The 23,215-nt window shown below is 35.8% G+C and overlaps 1 protein-coding gene and 1 long non-coding RNA gene across 28 annotated transcripts in view; one reads left to right on the top strand and one right to left on the bottom strand.

Moving 5' to 3' along the window:
* The window catches only part of LOC18430000 (serine carboxypeptidase 1), a 48,195-nt gene that overhangs the window by 6,310 nt on the left and 18,670 nt on the right, over positions 1–23,215 (bottom strand). For 10 of the 27 annotated variants that reach the window (XM_088870666.1, XM_088870669.1, XM_088870671.1 and 7 more), the window contains 8 exons: positions 19,815–19,963; positions 13,195–13,274; positions 11,225–11,347; positions 11,050–11,152; positions 10,812–10,849; positions 10,348–10,530; positions 10,038–10,259; positions 9,428–9,496 (listed from right to left, as the gene is read on the bottom strand). In XM_088870666.1, coding sequence (XP_088726792.1) covers positions 9,428–9,496; positions 10,038–10,259; positions 10,348–10,530; positions 10,812–10,849; positions 11,050–11,152; positions 11,225–11,347; positions 13,195–13,274; positions 19,815–19,963 — 967 coding nt within the window. Of the gene's footprint in view, positions 1–9,427; positions 9,497–9,901; positions 10,260–10,347; positions 10,531–10,633; positions 10,850–11,049; positions 11,153–11,224; positions 11,348–13,194; positions 13,275–19,814; positions 19,964–23,215 lie in introns of all 27 variants that reach the window. The other 17 variants (XR_016058472.1, XR_016058474.1, XM_088870676.1 and 14 more) reach the window with 7 other exon arrangements.
* On the top strand, positions 13,243–13,941 carry LOC148781751 (uncharacterized). Its single transcript, XR_016058478.1, has 2 exons — positions 13,243–13,393; positions 13,579–13,941. It is a non-coding gene; the product is annotated as an uncharacterized LOC148781751 (long non-coding RNA).

Below are 23,215 nucleotides of genomic sequence, written 5' to 3'. Positions count from 1 at the left end.
GGGTCAAGACTAGAGAGTCCCTCCCAAGTGGACCTATGAAGATGGGATCCAAAGCAGCCGAAAGTGAGAGGAAAATTCTAGTTTCCTCTTCAGTTACTGAAAGTGAGAGGAAAATTCTAGTTTCCTCTTCAGTTACGGAAAGAGGTCCCTTAAAGGAGTGTGTCCTATCCAAAGGTTTGACCAAAAGCGCACTCTTGTACCTTCTCTAGAATGAAATCGGATGGATTGTTTGAACAGTGAGAGGGAGGAGGAGCAGGACTTCCACACTCTTGAGGCCCTACTCGGGGATTTTCTCTCAAGCACCCAAGTTTCTTCCGAAATCCTGTATTTGCTGTGCATGACCTGAACCCAGAGGGAGTTAGTCTGGGTGGCTAAGCGCCACCACCATTTCCCTAGTAGGGTTAGGTTGTATTTTCTTAGGTCCCTAATCCTTAGCCCTCCCTGGAGTTTGGGTAGTGGGACCTTGTCCCAAGAGATGAGGAGGCATTTGGTTTTCTCGGCCTATCCTGACTTCCTCATTAGTTGGTCTAGACGGTTGGCCATCGAGGCTAGCATGTGGAAGATAGACATTAGGTACACCGGAGCATTTGCCAATGTTGCTTTGACCAGTGTAGTGTGGCCTGCCAGAGAGCGGTATCACCCTTTCGAACCTGCTAAACGCTTGTCAAATTTGTCTATGACTTGGGACCGCTGTCTCTTTTTAGGTTTTCCTAGTCCCAAGGGTAGACCCAGGTAGGTGGTTGGAAAGTCCTCCACATAGCATTCCCAATTTGGAATTAGTGCCCTGGTTTCGGCGTTTGTGAGTGCCACCCCCATCATCTTTGATTTATCCATATTGACTTTGAAGCTTGTAGTTGCCACAAAGCATTGAGAAAAGGCCACATATTTTCAATTTCTTGTGGAGAAGCATCTAAGAACACCAAGGTGTCATCTGTGTATTGCATATGAGACTATTGGGCCTTGAGGACTACAATTGAAGCTAGTGAGGAGACCTTCCTTGTACATACGAACGATTGAGCGACTAAAGACTTCTCTGTGATGGCAAAAAGAAAAGAGGATAGTGGGTCCCCTTAGCGGAGCCCCCTCGAGGAAGGAAAGAACCCTTTTCGAGTTCTGTTAATGAGGATCGAGAAGTGGGGATGAGAACATCAGCCTCTCATCCACTTTCTCCAGAGGTTCTCGAATCCCGTTCTTGCCATTGTCTCGTCCAGCAATGACCAGTCTACGTGGTCATATGCTTTTTTCCAATCAATTTTGAAAATAAGATCAGGCTTCTTGGAAATGTGCTTAGAGTGTACGCACTCGTGTGCCACTAAAGCCCCATCTAGGATTTGCCTATCTTTGATAACGGCTGATTGAGACGACGATATGATTAGGGGAAGTAGTTATTTTAGCATTGAGGCAAGAACATTGGGTAGAATTTTGTAGGATGAGTTGAGCAGGCTAATTGGACGAAAGTCCTTTCATTCCTCTGCCCTTCGACCTTAGGAACTAAAGCAATAAAGGTGGCATTGATTGCTTTATGAAGAATTCCCCGTTGGAATAATTCCTCAAACAAGCTTTTGAAGTCTGGTTGGAATGCTTCCGAAAAGATTTTGAAAGGGGCAATGGGGAATCCGTCTGGACCCGATGCTTTGTCTTTGGCTAAGTTGTCAATAGCCTTGGAAATTTCCTCTTCTGAGAAAGGGCGTTCTCGCCAGAATGCCTAGTGGTCCAGAAGGATTAAGAAATCGAGGTTGGTCATCCTTGGTCTGTGACCCAGAGGGGTAGTGTAGAGGGTCTTGAAAAATCCAAGGATGGTCGACTCAATTTTCACTAGCTGAACCAAATAGCAGTTATCCATCTTGAGGGAAAATATAAGATTCGAACTTGAGCAAAAATGAGGGAAAAGTTGTGTAAGCAATTTCATCCTCCAAACTTTGTAGAAGTTGTGTATAAATAGTTTCATCAATTGCATTAAGGATCGAAGTCAATATGTGAGTATATGAAAGACTTCCATCGCTTGTCCTTGCGCATGGGGTTGGATGAGATGGAGGACCAACAAGTGGCAAGGTATATCTCGGGTTTGCGGCTTCAAATCCAAGATGAACACTCCTTGAAAATACCTGCTCCGAGTAAAAATGGCATATTAGGCTGCATTGCAAGCCGAGGAGAGGCAAAGAAGGGGTACTAGTTGGAGGCCTAGAGTAGGTATGCCACAACCCAAAAGGGTGACACCTCCAAACCAAGGAGTTGTTGGCCCTAGTAAGTTAACATAAATTTTCTGGTAGTTTATCACTGGAAGAGTTTTTAGATTGGTTGAGCAAGGTAGAAAGAAACTTTGAAGGGAAGGATTTGTCGGATTCAAAGAAAGTAAAATTAATTGCAATTAAGCTTCAAGGACTTGCATCCGTTTGGTGGGATGAAGTTTAGGAAGCAAGATTGAGAAAGGAAAAAGATAAGATTTGAACTTGGGCAAAAATGAGGGCAAAGTTGTGTGAGCAATTTCTTCATCCAAAGATTGCACAAACCGTGTATAAACAGTTTCATCATTTGCATTAAGGATCGAAGTCAGTCCGTGAGTATATAGAAGACTTCTATTGCTTGTCCTTGTGCACGGGGTTGGATGAGATGAAGACCAACGAGTGGCAAGGTATATCTTGGGTTTGTGGCTTCAAATCCAAGATGAACTCTCCTTGCAACACCTGCCCCAATTAGAAATGGCATATCAGGCTGCATTGCGAGCCCAAGAGAGAAAAATAAGGGGTACTATTTGGAGGCCTAGAGTAGGTACGCCACAACCTAAAAGGGTGACGCCTCCAACCTGGGGAGTTGCTAGCCCAGTCAGGAAAGGACATCGGGTAATCGATTGGGGGCTGTACCACCATACAACACTCAATTGAAAGCCCGAAAAACTGAGGTAAAGTGGTGTATGGTGTTTTCAAGGTAATAAAATGGGTCATAGGGCAGTAGAGTGCCCATTGGCTGCTGCCCAACGGCATGCTAATCTAGATGAAGCCGAGGAAAGTAGTGAAAAGGAAAAGGTGGCAGTTGCTGATTTTGGGGAGCCGTTGTATGATGAGGAGTTTGGTAAAGATAAACAAGGTGAGGAGGTGCCTGCAAACCAAGGAGACATGTTGCTGGTCCGAAGGGTTTTCTCTCTTCCTAAAGCCCCACAAGATGATAGTTAGTTCAAATCAAATATATTTTGCACCCGATGTACTTGTGATGGGGAGTGTGCAACCTAATCATCAATAGTGCCAGTTGTGAGAACATGGTGTCAGAGGAGGCCGTAGACAAGTTGCAGCTAAAGGAGGTAAAGCACCCACTACCCTACAAGATTGCTTAGTTCAAAAGAGGAGTTGAGGTACCCATTAATTCCCATTGTCTTGTTATTTTGATTTTTTAAAATTTTTATAAAGATGATGTGTGGTGTGATGTTGCTCCAATGGATGCATGCCATATATTGCTTGGTCGCCCATGACAATATCATCGCAAGACATTCTATAATGGTGAGCGTAACACTAATACATTTTGGAAAGATGCATGAAAGATTGTTTCATTGCTGTTGCGAGAAGAAGTTTCACCTAAATCCATCAAGGAAGAGGGTGTGGCCTTGCTCTCAATTTATTGAAGCTAGTGAAGAAGTAGGCAAAGTTTTCATGGTGGTCAAAAAAAAAAAGTTAGGACAATGTTCTATGGCGCCCAAAACCCTTTAAGTGTCTAATAGATGAATTTGTTGACTTTATGCCGAAAGAATTACCAGATGGATTACCGCCAATAAGGAGTATATAGCATTGTATTGACCTTATTCTGGGATATAATGTGCCAAATTTACCAGCACATTAAATGAGTCCTAAGGAGTATGAGGAGTTACAACACTAAGTTAATGAATTGCTGTCTAACGGATTGATTCGACCAAGTTTGAGGCCATGTGTTATCTCGGCACTGCTCACACCTAAGGAAGATGGGTCATGACGCATGTGTGTTGATAGTCGAGCCATAAACAAGATTACTATTAAGTACATGTTTCCAATTCCGAGACTTGACAAATGTTAGACATATTGGCTAATTCTTCGGTGTTCTTGAAAATAGATTTGAGAAGTGGGTATCATCAAATTCAAATTCGAGAAAGGGATGACTGAAAAACAATCTTTAAGAAAAACAAAGACTTGTATGAGTGGTTTGGCATGCCAGTAGGATTGTCCAATGTACCTAGCACTTTCATGCACTTGATTACTCAAGTCTTTCAAGATTTCATTCGCAAGTTTGTAGTCGAGTATTTTGATGATATCTTGATATATAATACTGATCCAGAGGCACACTTTAATCATTTGTGCCAAGAGCTTATTGTTTTGAGGGCTGAGAAATTGCATGTTAACCTTAAGAAGTGCAATTTCATGATGAATTTGGTGTTCTTGGATTTTGTGGTTTCTTCGGATGGTGTTAAGGTATATCCCGAGAAGGTTTCTTCAGAGGCACACTTTAATCATTTGTGCCAAGAGCTCACTATTTTGAGGGCTGAGAAATTGTACGTTAACCTTAAGACGTGCAGTTTCATGATGAACAGTTTGGTGTTCATAGGTTTTGTGGTTTCTTTGGATGGTGTTAAGATGGATTACGAGAAGGCTAAGGCAATACTTGATTGACCAATACCTGAAACAGTGACTGAAGTGCGAAGTTTCAATGGACCTGTCACATTCTATAGGCGGTTCATTCGAAATTTCCGTACCATCATGGCACCAAGCACCGAGTGTTTAAGTGGACTCCCATAGCTACAAAGGATTTTAAGGAGATTAAGGAGAGGATGACACCTGCACCAGTCCTTGCTTGCCTGACTTCAATAAGGCATTTGAGGTAGAGTGTGATGCCTCTCATGTAGGAAATGGAGCTGTATTGAGTCAAGAGAAGAGACCTATGTATTTTTCAGAGAGAAACTCAATGACATGAAGCAACGATATTCGACTTATGACATTGAGTTCTATGCTGTCATCCAAGCTCTTCACCATTAGAGACATTATTTGATTCATCGGGAGTTTGTTCTCTACACTGACCATGACGAACTCAAGCACAATAATAGCCAAAAGAAGTTGAGTGCAAGACATGCTAAGTGGATGGCTTAGTTGCAAGAGTATACATTCACTATAAGTCACCAATCAGGAGAGCAAAAAAAATTGGTCTATGCTCTTAGTCGGCAAGTTCATTTGGTGAGGACATTAGCACTTGAAGTGGTGGGTTTAGAAGCAGTGCGAGAAGCCTATTAAGATTAACCATACTTCAAGGACATAACAGAGAGGTGCCGAACAAGCAACAGTAACTCTTATTACCAATTGCTTTTATCCAATGGCTATTTGTTCTATGGTGTCCATATACGTGTCCCTAGTACCTCTTTGAGGGGGCATTTAATTGCTGATTTGCATTTCGGTCGTCTTGGTGGACATTTTGGAAGGGATTAGACATTTTCCTTAATGAAGGAGAGGTATTTTTAGCCTTCCATGTAGAGAGATGTGTATAGATTTGTCGACCGGTGTATAAACTGTAAAGAGGCAAAGGGACATTTTCAAGCCACAGGATCATACACTCCATTGCCAGTTCCAAATAGGCTGGGTTGATTTATCAACGGATTTCATAGTGGGTTTGCCAAGGACAGCAAGAGGCCATGATTCAATTATGGTGGTAGTGGATAGGTTTTAAAAAATGGCACACCTTACCGTGTAGACAAACCAGTGATGGCACTATGGTAGCCAATCTCTGCTTCAACGAGATCGTACACTTGCATGGTTTTCCTAAAACCATCACATTCCACCGAGACACTAGGTTCCTGAGCCACTTTTGGAGAACTTTGAGGGGTAAAATGAAAAACAAATTGCAGTTTACTAGTGCATATTACCCACAGACTGAGGTGGTTAATAGGAGTGTTAGGAATATGTTAAGAAGCTTGGTTGGAGAGAATTTGAAAGTATGGGACTTGGTGTTACCACAGGTTGAGTTTGCATATGATAATTCTCTAAATCAATCTCTAAATCAACCAACCAAGAAAGCTCCATTTAATGTGGTCTATGGGCTATTACCTTTAAATTTTCATGATCTAACATCTCTACCGATGCGTGAGCAAGTTGATCAAGATGCTTCAAACATGGCTGACTACGTGAAGGAGTTACATGAAAAGGTTCGAAAGAAGTTGGAGAAAGTTACACTAAGTATCAAGATGCTGTGAATCGACACCAATGGCTACTGTTGTTCAAAATTGGAGAACTTATTATGGTGTATCGCAGGCTAGAGCGATTTTCTGTTGGTACCTATGGCAAGCTAAAAGCAAAGAAGATTAGCCCTTGTAAAATCAAAAAGAAAATCAATGGCAATGCCTATGAAGTAGAGCTGCCAAGAGGATAGAATATCTCCCCAGTCTTCAACGTGAAAGACCTATTCAAGTATCATGGTGATGGCAACTCGACGGAGTTGAGCCTTCTCCAACTCGGGGAGAATGATACAAATCGCATCTAGGAGTTTTTGGCTCCCGAGACGTGTTTGTCATTTTCAAGTTCTGTTTGGTTACCAAGACTAGATTGTCATTTTCATAGTCTTTTTTTTTAATCGCCAGGAAGTATTTGTCATTGTATCTTTCTTTTCAGCCCCAAGATGAGTTTGTCATTTTCTCTTTGTTAGTTGGTCATTTTGGGATTTGCTAAGGTCTAGGGAATTTGGTGTAGACACTAGAGACAGTAATTTCTTATATGAAAATTTTTATGAGTCCGAAAGTCAAAATTATGTAGTTTCAATGAATAGGAATTTAGCTTCATGCCCGGGAACTTGGGTGCAAGAAGGTTGCATGCAAGTATGGGAAATAAGTCATAACGGTAATCTAGTCAATTTCACACTTTGTTAGGGGCGTTTTGATTATTTTCTAGTTCTAGCCATAGTTAGCAAGTGGGGGAATAATAAAATATCAGCAGACCAAAACATAGGTAATAAATCATTTTTATTTCAAAAAGTCGGAGAAAAAATTGAGTAAAAAAATGGATCACCAAAAAAAAAAAGATAGGTTATGGAATCGTGAACATTTCAGATTTGTTTCAAAAAACATAGTGAAAAAATCAGGTACATAACGATGACACAATATAGGATTATGATTTAAAGCTGTATAGATATATTAAAGCCATGAAACAATAATTTTATATCCTTACGTCATTAAGTAATACTTGACAATTTTTTGTTGAAACTTTAAATAAATCCAGCGACAATGCTTGCTATGTTGTCACAACACCAAGCATATCGTAGATTTATTGGGAGCATAAAATGAAACGACAACAACAATACTAAAAAACAGAACTAATTAGAAAATAACAAGAACTGTGAACTGAGGTATGGGACTATTTTTCAAGAAAAAAAACAAAAAACACCCTCAATATATGATTGTAGTTAATTAAAAGAACATGGAACGACCCAAATATATAAAATAGTAGTCCATCCAAAATGCTATGTTGTATACGCCAATGAAATAAAAAATATAAAATAAAACATGTAATTAATCAACTCTATGCTTAAAAACAACAAAATGCTTAAGCAAATTCGAATCTCGCATTGAATTCCTAGCTACGTAAGTCTTTAGTATCATTGAATCTTTCGCTTGCTCTTTACAAATATGCTATGAGTTAAAAGGGAAAAAAATAAAATAAATATATATATATATATATATATATATATATATATATATATATATATATATATATATATATATATATATATATGTGTGTGTGTGTATATATATATATATTCCATTGGGTTACTCTTCTTCTAATTCTACATATTATTTTGAGATATACGATTGTTTTGGGAACTCAATGGTGAAATTGTTTTATGAAATTTTTTGTTATATCAAAATTTTTAACACTCCCACTGTTAATGTATTTATCTTTAAACCAAAATTCAATAATATTAATTTAATGAAGAAACAAAGTTATAAAGGAAGAATTTTTCTAAAAAAAGATAAAATACAAATTTATATCGATTTCCATTAAAATACGTGATTTTTTGAAGATCTTTTGAAAAACTCGGAGTTCTTAACAGATCTCAAAAAATCGGAGATTTTTTAAAAAAATCGTGTTTTAAATATAGACTTGCTAACTATGGTTCCAGCAAACTAACATAGCTGTAATCGCTAGTTACTTTTGTTGATAATTTGATAATGAAATCTTCTTCCTCCTCCTTGGTGTAGAGAGAGAATTCCCATCCTTGTGTACCGAGAATACATTGAGTTGGAAGGTCATCCTTGTGTATTGCAAGTACCATGAGTTTGGTAAGAGTTGTGGACCAAAAATACGTTTTCTCTTCATTCCCTTGATTGAGATCAAAGAAGCCAGGTTGTTGCACAATTACCCTCAGATCTATACTTTTTAGTATCGGTTTTGCACCAAGAAAGGAGACAAGAATTTGAATCAGTGAATTATGAAATTGTAAGAGGAAGAATGGTTTCTAGATGTGTGGGGACCTATTAGAAACACAATTGACAAAGTGAAGAGAATTCAAGGAAAGGATTATCAAAGATATTTAAGATGATTCTAGCTCTGACAAGAAATTTGTATGATATAAATCTTCCATGCCAAATACTTCATTGATCAATCTGAAGCTTCAACCTTGATAAATTTATCTTTCATTATCTTGAGTATCAAATAAAAGTCAGAGCTTTCTATTGAAATAGTCCGGTCTTGATTTGTAGAATCATTTCTGCTTGTTAGGAAAAAAGAAATGAATTAATGTCCTTCTGGGGAAATGTAGAATAATACACCTACCGAGACAAAAGCCAAAGGTTTGTCTCGTAGGTCAACACATCGAAGCGACATAAGAACTCAGATTTACATATTGATGCACTGATTTACCATAATAATAAATAGAGCTTTTATTCATTTTTATTTCCATTTCCAACTCTAATGTTCACTGAATTCTTCCACCATATTGATTACACCATAACTTTCATCGAACAAAGAGATTTCACTTTGATATACTCCCCATCCATACCAAAGTGACTTACATAAAAGACAGTCTTGCTTCTAATATGATAAGAATAATAAAACAGTGGAACAGGAGGAGTTTTGAATGTGAATGCCGCTATAGCTACTCTTTTGTTTGTTTTTTTTTTTTCCTTTTTCTTTTTTTTTGGACAAAGCTGCTATAGCAACTCATATTTTGTTGCCTACATTTTCTTTCACATTTCATCAGATGCATGCAAAATGTACTAGCCTAATGTAGACGAATTCTAATTTTAAACTTCATCAAGTATATATGAAATGAAAAAGCTAGGGAATTTAGGCAAATAATAAAAGATGTTTTAATGGTTGCATGCAGGCAGTGCAATCATAAGACTACCAAACTGCAAATGAGAATATATAAACCAATGGAAACACCAGCAAAACTACCATGACAATGAAAAATTATAAGAAGTCAAAAATACCGGTTGTGCATGCATATCCCTCCTTCCTGACTCCGAGTTAAAAAGCATGCTAGGCCGGTGATTGTAATCCTGCAACCAAAGCATTATGATAAGGAATTCACAGTTTTACACATGATATGTAGTGAAATAATATGAAGAATCAGACCAGAACTAGACATCCTAAATTAGTTCAGGTATACATGACAACTAACTGGAAAGGGAATGAAAGGTCAACATATAAAAAAGCTACTTACTGATTCCAAGTTACATTCAAAGCCAATGTTGAAGAAAAAGATATAATTACCTATCCTTTAAGGGGGAAGCCCTTACGATCAATTAGCGGTATTGGTCGATAAATCGGGAAAATTAGGCGTAGAGTTTTTATTTTCTGAGAATTCTTCAATATCTCTTAGAAATAATGGATTCATATTTAATACATCAATATATTATAAAAGTAGATAAATTTAAAACAAGCACAACTTTAGTCTATATGACCTGATATTCACCAAATACCCCATGATGGTCATCGTATCATGATTGGCTGGACCTCACAACAATATGTATCTGATATGATCACAATTTCTTGAATCTTGACTAAAATCCTGCTCCCAAAAAATATACAAGCACTCACACAACAATAGATACTATCAGGAGGATGTTGCCTTTCTGGGAGGCGACGACGCCCATGTGCATGTTCAGCAACTGCACCACCACAATCAGTTTCATACACCATTTCCCCATATGTAGAGTTCCTCTGAGTTATTTTGTTGTTGAGGTTTGTCGTGGTGGTGATGCCCATCACAAAGTGGCAGGGGAGACAAAGGACGTGGTATTTATTGATCGCGCCCGCAGTCTGCACAATCAATGTGGGAATAATGACTGCTTAGAACATAATAACAGAATGGATGACCTCACAAAGTAAAGTAGAAAAACCAGCTTACTTTCATATAATCTTCCATGTTCTTTTCACAGTCAGGGATGCTTGAATTCCAGTAGTTTCCATGGCAAGATTTTTTCAATGCCTTATATTGTTCATCTGAAATGAGTCCCATGCGATGGGCATATGGAATCTCGGCATTGTTATCTATTCTGATGTCTGTAAATGCATTTCCTATTGAGTAACCCTGATATAATAGGAAAAAAGAAAATGTATTATAACCAAATAAAGCAACATGTGGAAGACTGCATTCATCCTATCAATTCACAACCTTGTGAAAATATTACAACCTTGTACCCGATCAATGGTCATTGTTCCCAGATAATTGGCTATTCTAGGCATCTATGATGACCAAATCCATTCTTTACGTGACGATTTCTCATTTATTATACAAAGTCTTTGTGTTATCAGGAAAACACCACCAATTTCTTTGAAAAGCTTAGCAGAACCAAATGAACGGCTGATCACCTTAAAGTTTATCCTTGGTTTAGTTCCTGCCTCAAGTCCTGAATAAAGACATGAAGTAAATATGTATTAATCAAAAGTAGTGTAGTTCGTACCAAAGCATATATTCAATGTACAATGGGAAAGGTCAGAAAGATAAATGACAATGTATACTAAAGGGTACATAAATTTTTAGAACATAAAAAAATACAATAAAATTATCAGATAATTGAAGAAAATAACATTGGAGAATCAATTCTACCTTCATCTATTAGTAGTGAGACTACTGGTACAAGCATTCCACCATATGAGCTTCCAATAACATAAAATGGATTCGGCAGAAATTCAGGATACTCAAGAAACCACTGTATCAGAACATCATCAGATACAATTAATGTACAGCTCTTTGGGTTACTTACATATTAATACTTTCTGACCTTTAAAATAAATTCATATATATCTGCATTGATCTCAGGGTCATCAACTATGTAGTCATCTGTGTTATCAGCATATGAGAATCCAGTCCCAGCGGGTGCATCAATATATATCATGTTGGACACCTACAAAGTAAATTAAACTAAAAAGTTAAGTTTCAATCATAGATGAGACAGAGAGAGGCAATATCAGTATTGGAGAATGAAAGAACTAATCATGAACTACAATAAAATCTCCCTTAAGAACCATTAAAGAAAGGGTCACAAGAACAACAATCCAGTTAAATCATGTTGGACACCAATATAAATTAAACTAAAAAATAAGTTTCAACCGTACATGCAACAGAGAGAAAAGTTTCAAACCATACCTACAACAGAGAGAAAGTATTAATCATGAAATATGATAAAATTCCCTCAACGAAAATTAAATAAAGGGTCACAAGGACAACAATCCATCAAGGGAAAACGACAATAAGTAAATGGTATCTCTAAAATAATACATTTCAGAGCTAAGAGAATACCAATAAAATAAAAGAATGTAAAGCCATATAAATATATCTGATCCACACCCCTTCCGGTGATAACAGCTCTGGGAACATCAGAATAGCAGGATGGATACCCAAACATTCTCAAACTATGTCATTAATAATTAAATTACTTAAACAATCTTGTGCAATCGCTGGATTTCAGAACAGCCACTTCTAATTTTGTTGCAATCATAAAGTACATCAGGGACACATCATTTCAAATGAGAGAAAAGACATTTTGAAAATCCTAGCTCATGGGATTTACATGATTCTTTGCCATGATATCAGGTTCCAATTGATACAAGAGGCTTCATTTGACAGAGTAACCTTTTTGAGGTGATCGTACTTTCATTGGCCACAGAAACAAGATGAGATTCGTAGTAATGCTAACTTCCAATGAACTGAACATCTATAAAGCAATCCTATTTTCTCTGACATCCCATTGAGCTACTGCCTTTTTGCTCTGTAGGCATTGTGATAGATCCAGCAACATAGCTCAAGATATCTCACCCTTTCAGAAAACATATAAGGAGGATTGACAACAGATAATAATTAAGAGTGTAAACTACTTTATCTTGTCAAGCTTGTGGGGCTGACAGCAATAAAAAGGGATCCCAATTGCCAAGCCATTACTCAAGAAGACTAGTTATGGTAGCAAAAGATCACAAGATTACGACTATATGGGATCCATATATAATGACAGAGTTGAAAGAGAACAATAAACAAGCGTCAAAGTGGATTTAAGATAGCAATTTTGAATTTTTTTATGTGTCAAAGTATCTGAATCTCAAAACAAAATATTCAAAGATTTCTCCTGAAAAAAACACCCAATCATAACAAAATTTAAAGATGGAGGCCAAGACCCACTCCGGCAGTTCCTTGTGCATATGGTTAACCAATTGAAGGAACCCATAGAAACCCAAACCAAGAGGGATAACAATCAAACTATATTTATGAATCAATTGAAACTGCAATTAATTATCGCCAAAAAGAAAATTTTAAGGGCATGGTAAATTTTGAATTAAAAATTGAAAATGCCTACATCCTATGAGGCTTTGTGGTAATGAGGTATAACCAGGAAGCAATTTACAAAGATCTTCTTTGCATACTGGTCCAAATAGTTAATTATGAGAGATATAACCTAAAGAATACCTACTAATTAAGATGCAAACAAGTAATGTTCAAATACAGACATGCCTATTATGATTACGTACCATAGGAAATGATTCCTTATATTTGATCAAATGTGCAAGCATGTTTATAGCACATTAACTCAATCAACACCAACTTGATATTCAAATCAAAGAGACTGAAATAATGTCTCTTGTTATTAAGTATTCACATTCTACATGTTGATTCGCAAAGTCTTCCTTAGACGAATAGATAATAAATTGCGATGATTAAACCGTAAGTAATGCACATAGAAACCATTCAATTAAGTGCTACCTTACTCCAAGAATATGGATTCAGCTTGACCCTTGCCCCATTTATAAGGTAATCTTCATTGTCATCAACCTTGAAAGGGCCTGCAATCAGATGGAATCAGGAACTAGAAACATATCCAGTGGCTTCTGCAGTTTGAAGAGTATCTTTCTTCATAATGCCGTTTGAAGAGAATTTAAATGCAGCAAATATTAGCCTTCAGGTAAGTAACAGTCTTAAGAACAACAGCAGTTCAAATTCCATTTACTTTTGACACTAGTTCAATCAATGTGTAAGTGTACTAAAGTCAATACTACATACTTTTTCATTTCATAGTCAAGTCAATTTTGGTTGGCTGGAAAATGTGATTCATTGGCATTTTCTCATTTGTTAATGTGGTATTTTCAGTTCAGATGACGATGAGTGCAGTTATCCAAACACTTTAAAGCTAGGAGATATCCTATAGTAGGGAGTTATGCTCTTTTTCAGATCGATTCACATCGGCAGGTATTGTTACATGCCTCTCTAATCTCTATAGCATCATGTAAGTGCTTTGAAATTTATTTACTCTTATTATCATAGAATTGAACCAGAGAAAAACGAAGTAAAAAAATAAAGGATTTGACACAAAACTAAGTTTTCTGGTTATTTGGAACAGCAATATGCATAGGCATTGATAATCTGTTTAATCAAAACAAAATGTTCTGATAATATGTATTGCAAAATTCAGTTTTAAGAGGTTTCCATAGTTGAGATGAGCATTGTTTGGTTTACATTGACTAGTGTAATTCATTGTTTGAACAAAAGTAAACATGTTTCTAGCTCATCTTCATCCATGTTATTGATTGAATTGATCATATTCATGTACTCTTTTAATAGATGACTCAAAGCAACAACTTATCAGAAATGATCTTGGTGCGTTTGCCCATGAGGGCCTTACGCTCCCTACCTATTTTCATGGGAGGAATCCCATGGCAGTATTTTTCACAAGAGAGAGACGCAGCTTTCTAAATGCACCAAACCTATGTAATTTTCACCGTGTTTTTTCTGCCCTCGATGTTGGGTGTCCTATCGATGGTCACCAATGAAAATATCCCAATAATTGGGTATATGATTTTAACAATATTAAATGACTTGATGCTAAGTCATAAAGTTATTAGCAAGAGATAACCTCACGTGAAGAAGTTGTGCGCTTTTTAAAAGAGTATCTTCATGTGGTCCCTACATGAGGGACCACATGAGAAGATAAAAGGTCAAATAAAGTTGTCAAAAATTCCACCTAGAACATTATAAAAACCTCATATTGGTGGTTGGGAGCACTCTATGGGTGGGTGTTTTTAACCAAAACCTCTTCTTGCTGCATTAAGAAAACGTAAAGCCTTCTCTTAGAGAAATAAGAAAAGAGAGAAAGTTACTCACAAAAAGACTTCTCTTAGAGAGAATAAGAAGAGAGAGAAAATAACCCTTCTTTTTCTCTCCCTTAGAGAGAATAAGAAGAGAGAGAAAGTAACCCTTAAAGTTACCCCAAAAAAGACTTCTCTTAAAGTGAATATGAAGAGAGAGAAAGTAACCGTTCTTCTTCTCTCTCTTAGAGAGAATAAGAAGAAAGAGAAAATAACCTTTCTTTTTAAAGAGAGAAGCTTGTTAGAGAGAAAATAAGAAACAGAGAAAGTAATCCACAAAAAGACTTCTCTTAGAGAGAATAAGAAGAGAGTGAGAGTAATCTTTCTTCTTAGAGAGAGAAGAAGAAGAGAGAGAAGTCTCTAGAGAGAAAAAGAGAATATTTTCTTTTAGAGAGAGAAAACCTCTAAAAAAAAAAAAAGCCTCTGAGATAGAGAAGAACCTCAGAGAGGGAAAACCTAGAGAGAAAAAAACCCTCTAGAAGAAATCAAGGTGTCCAAAAAAGTTTGTTTCTTGAAAGAATATTGTAACCTTTATTTTAATTGTGAATTTGTCTCTTTTTCCCGTGAATGTAGCGTGAAAATAGCTTTATTGCATGTTTCCCACTCACACACATCATTTTGGTATATTTTATGTCCCATATCCGGGTCCCGCTGTGCATATCGGCATTCGTGCGAGAGGGCTCAACTGGGTGAGCCCAACACCTTATATATAGAAAAATACCAAAGCTATATGGTTTTTTCTTTGTTTTGACATGTTCTCTAACCTCCCTTATATATATAATAGGATATAGAAAAGTATCAAAGCTGGATGGTTTTTTCTTTGTTTTTTCATGTTCTCTAACCTCCCTTACATATATAATAGGAAAGAGGAGGAAGACCAATGTTCCTTTCTTGGTCCAACATTTCTGTTTGAAAACTATTTAAAAACTAATTATTTATTTTTATATATATATATATATATATTATATTTGCAAAAAAGGTTTTAAACATGAGGAAAAAAAATATTTCCATGGGATTCCTGCCATGAAAATAGGTCGGGAGCCCTCGCGAGCACATGCACCAACATATGAGTCATGCTGGCTCAGCCACCATTGATAAAAGCTTAAAGTTTTTGTAACTCAATTGAACCCCAATTAGTGAAGTAAAGCTGAAGTGGTTGAATTTTCAACAAGGAATCCAGTTAAGCATCCCCTTTAATACTCTTACCCAGAAATAAAATACTAAAAGAAATACTCTTAACCAGAAAAAAAATACTCAAAGAACAATAGTGGCATATTATTCACCGTTTGATATTCTCCCTCACAAGTTTCAATATTACTCCCCCTTATTTTCCATCAACAAGCAAAGAAAGTGCAGCAAGCTTCCATCCATTTTCGCTGTTTGTTTCTAAACAATGTTTTGGCAGCCATAGAATCGAACACGCAAATGTTGTTTCAGTATAAAAAATCTTTGTAATTGCGTGAAAATTTATTATCATCTCTAATTATAAAATTTAAAGCTTCAAAAGCAATGTAGAGCAAGCAAATCTATGAACAGTTGAAAATCTTGAAAACTGATGCTCTAGATAATGCATATTATATGAGGTACCATTTCCAAAACTTGAAATCCTTCTTTTTTGTTTTTTTTACGTCCATGTATTTGGAGATCAAGATGATCGGATCTGAGGTCTTTCCGCATCGGAACAACTTCTTCTGGTGAATTTTTGAGTTGTGCCTTAGTTTGATTGTTTAGGGCCTCAACTTTATACAAACCTTTTCCTTATATATAACATATATTAGAAAACTTTCTTATACCTAAATAAGGCTCACCCTAGACCTGCCATTTATTCGCTCTCAAACCGGCTCAGGCCTTGTCATCATGAATTCAAGCCAATCCTAAAACTAAATTTTTGGGTTTAGGCTGGCCTAAGCCTACCTTCCACCTTTTCGGGGTCGAAGGAGGCTAGTTAGCACCCTTACCCATTGGTGGCATTAAGCTTCATCTACTGTTTTATGTCTACAGGTCTCGTATACAAGGGGTTTAACAAGAAGTGTAACATTAAATAATCAAATTAAGGCGTAGCTCCAAACTTGTTATAAATTTTTACGATGGCCCTAAAATCTATTTGCATTTCTAATTATAAAATTTTGAACTCCAAAATTAGTTTGATTCAAGTAGATATATAAAAGCATGAAAGTCTTGAAAATAGACAGTCTAGATAATGTGTTGCAAGATGTACTATTTTTCAGACTTGGAGTCTTTTTCTTTTTCCATATCCATACATTTAGATATCAAGATGATCTATTAAATGGTTTTCCAATGTCAAACAACATTTTCCAATGGATTCTTGAGCACTTTTGTATATATATTAAACCCTTGTTTATACTATAGTGTATATATTGATCCAGCCCAAGAGGCCGAAGACATCCTCCAAATCGGCCAAAAAATCCAAATGGTTCCCCAGAAGATGATTCCTCCAAAGCAGATTAATGCTATTGCTTTCTAGTATAATCAACAATATACACTAAAAAATCCATTTGAGAAAGCTATTTTGACATTGGAGAACTATCTAATTGATCATCTCAACATCAAGATGTATGGATATAAAAAAAAAAAATTGGTTTCAAGTTGCAAACAAGGTTTTGTTAGGGTACTCCTATACATAGAATATTTCTTTAATGCACTCAACATTTTTAGACACTTGATACTCACTTCACAATGGAGTAGTTTTTTTGTCTAGAGGTATTTTAGGTAATTAATCACAGGTAAAGTAGAAGTTCTTTATGAAAAGAAAAATATTTATTAATTATAGTAGCCAATGACATCATCCCCATGAAGTGTGACATCACCCATATAGAATATTAATTGCTTTTAAACAGCTCATAGAGTGCAACCAATTTCTTAAAGAAATATCTATTCTACTACTCTAAATGATGATAAACACCCGGTTTCAAAAACATTTTACATTACAAAGCAATGATATTGAGTGTCCCAATAATGTCGAGTACATTAAATAAATATTGTATATATAGGAGTACCCTAATAAAACCGAGACGTGGGTTTTGGTAATTAGAGCTATAAACACTATAAACAAAGCCCATTAAAGTGATGATGGTTATAGCGCTTGAACCTTCCGGTGAGGTTGCCAACTTATTTTTAAATTGAGAAACTTATATAAATATTTTATTTTAAACATAAAAATTAAGGGAAAGAAGAACTTCATCACATATTATAATTTCCATTCTCTTTTTTTCTTTTTTTTAATTTGGTTGGATCACCAGTTTTGCTGATTTGAGCAGAATCGGTGGTGAAGGATTCACCACACCAATCTGATTTTTAGAACACTGATAAGAAACATTTTCCAAGGCTGTTGCTTTTTGATAGAATGTCTTAATTACATATCCCAATGCCTTTGCAACTTTTATCATCATTGTCGTCGTCGTCAAAGCCTTTTCCCAACTAATCACGGTTGGTTACATGAATCCTGGTTTGTCATTCTGCTCTATTAAGGATCATGCCCTTAGTGAGATCGTAAGTCATCATATCTTTTCTCACTACTTCCAACCATATTCTTTTGGGCCTATCCCTTTCCTTTTTCTTAACGTTCCAATTGAACTAACTCGCATCTCCTAATAGGTGTTATACTGGATCTGCACTGCACATGACCAGCCCACCTAACTCTACTATCTCTCATCTTATCATCTATTGGTGTCATACCTAAAATTTTTATAATATATTCATTTCGAACTCTATCCCTTCTTATCTTGCCACCCATCCATCTCAACATCCTCATCTCCACTACACTCATTCTATGGGTAAATTATGTTTTGACTACCCGACATTCCAGCTCATAGAGCTAAGTTGGTCTTATAGCTGTCCTATAGAACTTGCTTCTCAGCTTCATTGGTATGCAGCAATCACATAAAATTCAGGTTACACATCTCCACTTTTCTCACCAAGCTCTAATTCTATGTGTGTCATCTTCCTCAATCTCTTCATTTTCCTGGATTATCAACCCAAGATATCGAAAATATACTATTTTCGGCAATTCATGGTTGTCAATCTTAACAACTTCCTTGTCTCTACTCCTATTATTACTAAAATTGCATTCTATTTACTCTGTCTTAGTCCGGTTAATTTTTAAACCTTTAGATTCTAAAACATCCATCCAAAGTTGTAACTTTGTATTGACGTTGTTTCGAATCTCATCGAACAAAACTATGTCAGTTGTGAACAACATGCACCACGGTACCTCATCTTGTGGGTGCCTAGTTAAGCCGTCCATAACTAAGACAGAGTTATTTACTCATTGTTGACCACTAATGTAGACCTATTGTCACTGAAAACTCGCACATCTCTCCACTAGTTGTTCGTACACTAGTTAGCCCAGTATCATACATATCTCTCACTAAATCGATGTAGTATCTAGAGACTCCTATATTTTTTAACAACCACCAAATCAAAATATCGAGGTACTTTATCATAAGCTTTCTCTAGATCAATAAAGACCATGTGGAGACCTTTAGCCTTTGCCCTAAACTTCTCAATCAGCTGCCTAAGTAGGAAAATAGCCTCAGTTGTTCACCTCCCTGACGCTAGTTTCATATCTTAGGCGTTGCTCAATCACTCTCTGCCAGAGCTTCATAGTGTGGCTCATAAGTTTAATTCCTCGATATTTCGCACAATTTTATATGTCTCCTTTGTTCTTGTAAATAGGTACCTGAACAATTCGGTATTTTTCCTCCATTCGTCAAACATTTTCTTTGTTCTCACCACCTTGTTGAATAGCTTGGTCAGCCAATCAATACCAACCTCCCCATGTACTTCTAAACCTCTATCGAGATACCATCTGGTCCTAATGCATTTCCTTAAGCTTCTTTCACTTCTGATATCCTTATCATTGACTAAACTCAAAGTTCAAAACATAATTCCTCAACTTCGGGACACACCCCACGCCATCCAATTTGATATCTAATAGTTAGGAGTAATTATGACCTCCTTGTAACAAAAATAAATGGTCTTGTATTATACAATCCTTTTATTGTAAGTATGATGAAAAAAGTATATAAAGAATGGAATATGGAAAAAATCGATAAATAAATTGAAACAATTCAGAAAATTTTAAAAAAAGAAAAAAAGAATAGAAAAATAAGGCAAATAATTAGAAAAATCCACAAATCATTGGAAAAACATCAAAAATTATATTTATTGTAAGCTAATGAACAATTACTAACTAACAAAAAAGAGTATTTTGCTACCAACCCAATAAGTACACAACTGCATTGAGTCCAGAACAACCAGGACCACCATTAAGCCAGATTGCAACTGGATCATTCTCAGGATCTCGCTCTGAAGTAGCAAAATAGTAATACAAATGCCTTTTATTAAGTTGATTCCCCACAGTTATATACCTGTTAGAACAAAAAAATCAGAATGCAAGCTAGGCAACTTCTTCTCAATGAAATCATCAATGACAAATCAAGTAAATGAGAAGTAACATTAGACCAGGGAAATCATAAAATTATTTTTTTACATAAAACTAGTGCAATGACGAATATGATAAAATGTGTAATCCTTTATTAAAAATTCATAGCAATTGCAACAAGAAGTGCCACCTTCCACATGAAGAGCTACTTTGTGTTTAAAATTCACAAGCAATTATTTGAGAAACTATTCTGATCTTTAGGTTGGTCATCCTTTGAGATATGTGAATCCCTTCTCCTAAGTCCTAACATTTGTATTCATGCATAAGGAAAAATTATGGATTTCATTTAGAATAATTTACGTATGACCATGAAAACAAATCTGAAAAAATACAAAATGAGCCTTTATTTACCTGAAAATTACATGCAAGTTCGGTCCTCACTTGGCTCTTTTATTTTGTTATTTTTGTCATTTAGTCCGATATTAGCAACATTGGACTGGTTTCAATTTTTTTGTTTTCGTGCCTGTATGTAAATTACTCTTTCATTTATGGGATAATCTATAATTCACAATACTTCAAATTACAAATGGTGAAGTTAGAGTGAGTTGTGATGGATGGATTTACTAAATATGAGGTGTATTTTTTTAAAATTTTTTTTTTTTTACTTTTTATGATATCTCGTTCATCAAGTAAGGGTATTTGTGTAAATATCACTTAAAGACAAAACCTAATTTTTTTTCACAACTATAATGTTCAAGCTGAGAGGATCGATGTAAAAGATTTCCGATACTTGAATTGCAATATTCAATGAGTTACAAGGTAAGGCTTTACTTGTTTTGATAGGGCTGCAGTCCTATCAAACCATTTTCCTTTTTTAAAACCCTTCGGTTACTCAGTTTCGTGTAAGCAATCAATCCCAGCATAATCCATTAGTATGTGATCCTCCCGCCTCTTCTCTCTCTCTCTCTCTCTCTATCTCCATATATATATATATATAGAGGGATATTCTAAACTTCACAACCCAATTATAAAGGTTCAAGATAGAGAGAGTTGTGATGGGCGGATTTATTAATTTTGTAGTTTATTTTTTTAAAAAAGTTATTTTTATGGGTTAATTTTGTAAATATTACTACAAGACAAAAGGTACTTTTGTCATATCCATAAGGGGTAAAATTGAAATTTTAACTAAAGGACAAGGACACTCTACAAATAAAGTTCCAGGACATTAACTTCCAAAATGCCATTGTACTTTTGTGAAAATTTCAAATTTTCCCTTACTTAATGGTAAAGTTACCTATTTAAATAATTTTTTAATAAAAAATAATGATTGTTTTGATAAATACACCTATCACAACCCCTTCTAACTTGAACCTTTGTATTTTAAGAGGTTGTTAACTCTAGACAAACCCATATATTTATATATATATATATATATATATATATATATAGAAAGAGAGAGAGAGAGAGAAGTTTTAGGGTGCTTACACTATGGAGTCATTTTAGGGTACTTACAATATGGAGTTATTTTAGGGTGCTTCATTATGAAGTAATTTATCATTATACTCAACAAAATTTGGACACTTGTATACCATTGTTTTATATATAGAGCTCTTTTTTAATAAAAGTATTTTTCGACACGTATATACCCTTGTTTTGTAAATGCCACTAATGTGCTCCATATGGGTGATGTCACACCCCATGTAGACTTCTTCTAATTAAAAAAATACAATATGTACAAAAAAAGGTAAAGAAATGTCCAAAATTTGTTGAGTACAATGATAAATTATTCCATAGTGTAAGCACCCTAATATATATATACATATATACATATATACATATATATATATATAGGAGGATGCTACGGTGCACCGATTAACGTATCGCCACAGTACAAGCCGAACAACCCAGATCGAATCTGGGCCTATCTGACAATCATGGATATCTGATAGTGTTTTATTTTTCATTTTGTTTATACAAATCGAAATGGTTTGAAATTTGGAAAGTGTATTCATAAAAAATAGACAAATCTTTGAAAAATATCAAAAAAATATTTTACATGAATATAATTAACCAAAATACCCTTGAAAAGTTTTGAAGGTATTTTGGTAAATTTATTTTTTACGAAATATGTTTTTTATATTTTTAGTAAGTGCGGATAACTAAGATGTACATACACTCCAAATTTCAAGACATTCCGATTTATATAAAAAAAATAAAAAATGAAACACTACAGGACAATCGTGACCGTGCGATGACTTTTGGATGGTGATGAGGGTAGGCACAATCACTGTTCATTTCGCCTATGAGCGTTGGGAAGACGTTTCCATATATATATATATATATATATATATATATATAGGGAAAGTATGGGGTTAGCCCGCCCGCACACCCCGTTCGTTATGCCCAACGGTTATGATGAAGAGATAAAAAACGACGGGTAGGATCATATCCAAAGAGGTTGACTTTTTTCCAAAAAAAATAGCGCATTTTTTAAAATCCTATTCTTGAGCAAATATCAGCATAAATATAAATTAACAAATAAATATTTTGAGCAAAATCCTATTCTTAAGCAAAAACCTATTATTGAACAAAAACCTACAGCACGCTAAAATAACCCATTCTGAGAAAAATCAGAGGTGATTGCACACTAAAATAAACAATGAGAAAAATCTTTCATAGTGAGATGATTGCTCACAATCCTCTGTTTCAGAGGTGCCCATGTTCAGAGAGACGAGGAAGAGGTGGGAAAATTACGGCTCTATTGTTGGTTAGAGCTCCATTGGAGCAATGGGGATTTTACAACATTCTACAAATCTTAGACAAATACAGGGACAAAGAATACCTTTACAGATCTCAGCGAGCTTTTCTGAGAGAGCAGCGAGCTTTTCCCTGAGAAGGCGAGAGGTTTCCCTCAGACAGCAAGAGGTTTTTTGAGAAAGCAATGAGCTTTTCACTTATTTATGTGAGAGGTTTTCGTTTCCATGAGAGGGCTTTTCCCTTTTTGCGAGAGCGAGAGGCAAAGAGAGAGAGAGAGAGAGAGAGAGAGAGAGAGAGAGAGAGAGAGAGAGAGATAGTGTGTCTGGTTTGTTTGGGAAGAAGGAAGAACGACCCAGGAGAGAGAGAGAGAGAGTGCTTCCCAGAGTGTTGTAAATGCTACAGACGCGTCAGTACAGCGTCTTGTTAGTCGGCATTTTTTAAAAAAGGTGCTCTTTTTTTTGGAAAAATGTTGACTTTGGAT

The sequence above is a fragment of the Amborella trichopoda genome, chromosome 6 (genome assembly GCF_054954075.1).
Source record: "Amborella trichopoda isolate Santa Cruz 75 chromosome 6, AtrichopodaSantaCruz75HAP2 v2.0, whole genome shotgun sequence".
Classification (NCBI taxonomy): domain Eukaryota; kingdom Viridiplantae; phylum Streptophyta; class Magnoliopsida; order Amborellales; family Amborellaceae; genus Amborella; species Amborella trichopoda.
The sequence above is the reverse complement of the archived record's forward strand: the minus strand, read 5'-3'. Positions and strand labels throughout refer to the sequence as shown.